General features: G+C 50.5%; 1 protein-coding gene across 1 annotated transcript in view; it reads right to left on the bottom strand.

Annotated features, from left to right (window-relative positions):
* Positions 1-891: 891 nt before the first annotated feature.
* CNIH3 (cornichon family AMPA receptor auxiliary protein 3) overlaps positions 892-6,372 on the bottom strand; it is a 123,301-nt gene continuing 117,820 nt past the window's right edge. The window contains exon 6 of the mRNA XM_075339082.1: positions 892-4,778. Within this exon, the coding sequence (XP_075195197.1) occupies positions 4,751-4,778 (28 nt within the window). The 3' untranslated portion in view covers positions 892-4,750. The remainder of the gene's footprint in view (positions 4,779-6,372) is intronic.

The following is a 6,372-nucleotide window of genomic DNA, read 5'->3' as shown; positions in this document are numbered from 1 at the left end:
TTCATACGCACTCCATGGGCATAAAAAGTATTGGGCAAATCCAATGAAAATACATTTCAACTAATTGTGCTGACAATTTATTGGCATGAATTTTGAGACAGAAATTGGCTGTGCAAACTAAAGGGCCAGTTACAGGCTGCGACATCGCTACCGATATATCGTCGGGGTCACGGTGTTTGTGACGCACATCTGGCGTTGTTAGCGACAGCGCAGCGTGTGACACCTAGGAGCGACCTTAAACGATCGCAAAAGAGTTAAAGGCGTTGTCCGATATAAACTCAACATTTTTTCTTAAGCTAATCTGTGCTGTATTGTCATATAAAACACCCCTACATTGTTATTTTTTGTTTTCTAACTTTTGTTCCTCTTGAATTATCCCTTTATTCTCTGCAGCTCTTTGTTTACATTTAGCTCTAGCAAACATGACCACTTCCTGTGCAAAACCTCCCAGTCACATCTGGCACCGCCCAGCCTCAGTGTCCAACCCCACCCCAGTGTCCAGCCCCACCCTCTGCCCGCCCCCTGCCCGCCCCCTGCACACACATTCCATGTCAGTATATTCTTCCCCAGCACCTGACCTGTTATTACTACAGCATTGCAAATAACAGCCCCACATCGGGCTCTGCACCCCCCACCACATCGGGCTCTGCACCCCCCACCACATCGGGCTCTGCACCCCCCACCACATTGGGCTCTGCACCCCCCACCACATCGGGCTCTGCACCCCCCACCACATCAGGCTCTGCACCCCACACTACATCGGGCTCTGCACCCCACACCACATCGGGCTCTGCACCCCACACCACATCGGGCTCTGCACCCCCCACCACATCGGGCTCTGCACCCCCCACCACATCGGGCTCTGCACCCCCCACCACATCGGGCTCTGCACCCCACACCACATCGGGCTCTGCACCCCACACCACATCGGGCTCTGCACCGCACACCACATCGGGGTCTGCACACCACACGCACATATGGCTCTGCACACCACACGCACACATATGGCTGTGCACCACACACTCACACATATGGCTCTGCACCACACACACGCACATATGGTTCTGCACCACACACACCCACATCGGACTCTACACCGCACCCGCACATCGGGCTCTGCACCGCACACGCACATCGGGCTCTGCACTGCACACGCACATATAGCTCTGCACACCACACGCACACATATGGCTCTGCACCACACACACACACACACATATGGCTCTGCACCACACACACGCACATCGGACTCTACACCGCACATGCACATCGGGCTCTGCACCGCACACGCACATAGGGCTCTGCACCGCACACGCACATAGGGCTCTGCACCGCAGACGCACATAGGGCTCTGCATCGCACACGCACAATGGGCTCTGCACCGCACACGCACATTGGGCTCTGTACCGCACACGCACATCGGGCTCTGTACCGCACACGCACATCGGGCTCTGCACCCCACACCACATCGGGCTCTGCACCACACACACACAGGGCTCTGCACCACACACACACACACAGGGCTCTGCACCACACACACACAGGGCTCTGCACCACACACACACACATATGGCTCTGCACCGCACACACACACACACACATATGGCTCTGCACCGCACACACACACATATGGCTCTGCACCGCACGCACACACATATGGCTCTGCACCGACCCCCCCTACCCCCATAGGGAACACATGTAGGGAGTACATACTCACCCGTCCTCGGTCCCTGCCGCTCATGCACGTTCGCGCGCTGTCTGTGCTCTGGACATATCAGCACAGTAGTGACGTTACCGCTGTGCTGAAGAGAGCACAGACAGCGGGACAGTGATGAGAAGCAGCGCTGCGCTGCTTCTCATCAGCGCTTTCAAATGTATCGGCATCTGTGATCTGTGATGCCGGTACATTTGAATGTGTGATCCTGAGCAGGGGCCCGGTGCTGGCGCTGACACCACGGCATCCGCCGCCAGGCCCCTCCCCCAGGTCACGGACCCCACAGCAGTGCAGGGGGAGGATGCGGGGAGAGTAAGGGGTGCGGGGGAATGTGTGGGAGGGTGCAGGGAAGGGGGCGGGGCTCATTGCACTGTAGCTGCCCAGCAGGGATGTAACATGCTGTTCCAGATTTGCATGTCAACATGGCCCTGCCCATGTTGACATGAAATGACCGGAAGCAGCAAAATCGCGGCAGGAGCGGTCACATGACCCCTCTGAGCCGGGGGAGAGGGGCTTACAGCAGGGCAGGTAAGTGCTCTCTATCTACTTACCTGCCCCAATGTAGCCCAATAGGGTAATAAGAAAAAAAAAGTCAAAAGAAGCCAGATAACCCCTTTAAAAATCATTGGTCTGTAACACGTCGTTCATTTACCAAAAATCTTTGTCTGGTTTGTGTGTGACACCGCAGGAACAACGAACATCTCCTTCCTGCCGTCCACCGGCAATGAGGAAGGAAGGAGGGGGGCGGCATGTTCCGGTCGCTCATCTCCTCCCCTCCTCTGCTATTGGGCGTCCGCTTAGTGACGCCGCAGTGACGTCCCTATGAAGGAGGGATTGTTCGGCAGTTACAGCGACGTCGCTGAAAAGGTATGTGCGTGTGACGCTGCCGTAGCGATAATGTTCGCTACGGCAGCGATCACCAAATGACGCACGAACGACAGGGGTGGGTGCTATCTCGCACGACATCGCTAGCTATCACTGGCGATGTTGTAGTGTGTAAAGCACCCTTTAGACTAGACAGTCTAAAGATGCGCCATATTTATAAAATAGCATGAGCCCTCTATGAAGAACTTGTCAGCGCGTTTTTTTACATTTATCGGCACAGCTGAATAGGCGCTTTTCACTATGTAAAAATGATACCTTTTTAAAAGTGATCAGATGTTCCAGTCATGAGAAATCTAGTGCAGAAGCCAAATACAAATGTGACACCAGAGCATACACAATACAGGGTAAACAACGGAGTGGTATCGAAGGAAGGCCCTAGCAATAGGGAGAGGGGAGTGGGGACACCTCCTATAACTTACCTGAGTCTGCCCCTATGCTCATTAACGTTCCTATAAGTGTCCTTCCCCCGTCACATGCCTAGGCTCTAGCCTGCCCTGGACTCACCCTGGCTAATGAGAAGGCAAGCAAAAACACTAATCTCGCCACTGCAATAATACAACACAAGGGAAGGGAGACAGACAGGGGAAATAGAAACAGAAAGGAAACAATCCAAGATCTTCTAAACACCACAGCCGCAATTTTCAAAACTCCTCCGCTTCTTTCAGAGACATGACGTGCGGGATGCACGTAACACATGTTTTGCTTTAACTGTGGGACGTGCGTATTAGCCCATAATTAATAAATAGCTTGTGGAAGACAATAGACCCATTATGCTTCCTAGCTATGGATAGATAAAATCACAAGAGGAAATATGATGGTAATATCTTCCGAGCGGGATACTCAGAGGCTTAGATTTGACGAAAGCTGCAATTTCATAATTTTCTGGAACCTGAAGGGACATCCCATGTTCAGCCCTATCCTAGATCACCAGGTGGGTGGTATGTTGGCGGTACATGGGTTATTAAAAACTAAAGAGGACATTTTGGAGGTGGTTCTTCTCAGAGAGGTCATGTCTTCTCAGAGATGCATGTAACACATGTTTTGCCTTAACTGTGGGACGTGCATATCAGCCCATAATTGATAAGTAGCCGCTGGAAGACAATAGACCCATAATGTTTCCTAGCTATGGATAGATAAAATCATAACAGGAAACATGATGGTAATATCTTCTGCATGTGATGCTCAGAGGTGAAGATATGAGGAAAGCCGCCATTTCATAATTTTCTGGAACCTGAAGGCACAAATCCATGTACAGCCCTGTCCTAGGTCACCCGGTGGGTTGTATTTGGGAGGTACATGGGTTATTAAAAATAAAAGCAGACATTTTGGAGGTGGTTCTTCTTAGATAGGTCAGTAGAGTCCAGTAAACTTGTGGGGAGTCCCAAGGAAACCATTGGCTCCACAGCACCTCCTCTGTGTCAAGCCACCAAGTTTTTAACCTCTGGGTGTAAAGAAGTCTCTCAATTTACCGACAGGGAGCAATGATCTGGAAAACCAGCAAATTGAAACAAAAGTATATTAGAAGGTAACAGAACAATTCCATACACATCGATTATGCTTCATTTACAAGACTGGACCCCCTCGATAAATAACCAGATCTCGCCCCGTCCTGTGCAGAAAAACACCAATTCCTGACCCATAATAGATGATAATTCCATATTAAATATGGACGCACATGAGGCTGAAAAATACAAAAAAAAATAATCCACAGTCACTCCTAGCAGGAATGGCCGAGCCAGAGATTTTGAGAAAAAGTGACCTGTCCATCAGGAATCTCCACAATATGGAGCAGGATGATCAACACAGTCCCCAATGGCGACTATACGACCACAACATCAACATAAAAAAAAATAAAGTATATTATTGCAAAAGAGAAGAAATTCCAAATGGCAAATGCCATCTAGAAGAAAAACATCTCCAAGGATCCTGCTTTACTGTTGTCCAAGAACTCGGCCCCAAAGTCTATAATCCGGTGATGAATGTCGGGTTGTGCTCAACAGTCCTCGGTGTCTTTACTGCCGGCGTGGTCAGTTCTCTGGCTGGTAGCCAAACATTTTTCAAGGACTTTCCCAAGATGTCCTTGGCCACCATATTTGATCCACCAGAGTCCTGTGATCATCTGTTCTTGATATTTCCCAAATCTTCCTCTTTTTAAGAACTCATTAAAGTGTATATCATACTGGAGAAACAGAAAAGACATGGTTAGTCGTGTCACAGGACGGCCCCATCAGATGATATAATGGTAGTAGCTGTACAATATGTAAGATAAAAGCTCCCATATCAGGTGAACCACATCAGATACAAAAGAAAATAAATTACAAATTTGCTTATTTCCATGCCATTTAGTTTACTATACCAATGGACATATTTTCCCATTACTGAGATCTAACTTGACAATTTATGCTTTCTAAATTGTATGGAGGGATGGAAGGAGGGAGGAACTAGTGGCAGATACAGACATTCTGCTGCAAGTTCTCCTGAAACGGAAGTTACAGTTCTCCATAGAACTTTAGGAGCAAAAACGATTATCTCCTATCTCATTAATGGGAAATTCTGTATTCACTGAAGACAGACAAATTTGACCCCTAAATAGAAAATATTGATAATGAATGGAGAAAGTTGTGAATTTCAATAACTAGATACATTTCTTATTTAACACGTGCTATTGATTTTTAGCGAAAAAACTAATACGATGATTACTCTTTGTCTACCCTTGTTGTTTATAGAAAGTTAAGTCTACTCTTATTATTTATAGAAATTTAGGTCTACTCTCATTATACTGTATATAGAAAGTTAAGTCTACTCGTATATAAATATATATACATATATGTTTTGGGGGGAGGTATGTTTTGTGCAGTGTGTTTGTGGTTCCCAGTGTGTGTGTGGTGTGTTGTGCAGTGCGTGTGTGGCGATGTGTGTGTTTTGGGGGGAGGTGTGCACCCCCCATTCTGCTCCATCCCCCATGCTGCGCACCCCCCATCGTGCTCCATCCCCCATGCTGTGCACCCCCCATCGTGCTCCATCCCTCATGCTGCGCACCCCCCATCGTGCCTGCGCACTCCCCATCGTGCTCCATCCCCCATGCTGCGCACTCCCCATCGTGCTCCATCCCCCATGCTGCGCACTCCCCATCGTGCTCCATCCCCCATGCTGCGCACTCCCCATTGTGCTCCATCCCCCATGCTGCGCACTCCCCATCGTGCTCCATCCCCCATGTTGCGCACTCCCCATCGTGCTCCATCCCCCATGCTGCGCACCCCCCATCGTGCTCCATCCCCCATGCTGCGCACTCCCCATCGTGCTCCATCCCCCATGCTGCGCACTCCCCATCGTGCTCCATCCCCCATGCTGCGCATTCCCCATCGTGCTCCATCCCCCATGCTGCGCACTCCCAAACGTGCTCCATCCCCCATGCTGCGCACTCCCCATCGTGCTCCATCCTCCATGCTGCGCACTCCCCATCATGCTCTATCCCCCATGCTGCGCACTCCCAAACGTGCTCCATCCCCCATGCTGCGCACCCCCATCGTGCTCCATCCCCCATGCTGTGCACCCCCCATCGTGCTCCATCCCCCATGCTGAACACTCCCCATTGTGCTCCATCCCCCATGCTGCGCACTCCCCATTGTGCTCCATCCCCCATGCTGCGCATTCCCGATCGTGCTCCATCCCCCATGCTGCGCACTCCCAAATGTGCTCCATCCCCCATGCTGCGCACTCCCCATCGTGCTCTATCCCCCATGCTGCGCACTCCCAAACGTGCTCCATCCCCC

This window comes from Anomaloglossus baeobatrachus, chromosome 3 (assembly GCF_048569485.1).
Source record: "Anomaloglossus baeobatrachus isolate aAnoBae1 chromosome 3, aAnoBae1.hap1, whole genome shotgun sequence".
In the NCBI taxonomy this organism is placed as follows: Eukaryota; Metazoa; Chordata; class Amphibia; order Anura; family Aromobatidae; genus Anomaloglossus; species Anomaloglossus baeobatrachus.
This window is presented reverse-complemented; position numbering and strand designations above follow the sequence as displayed.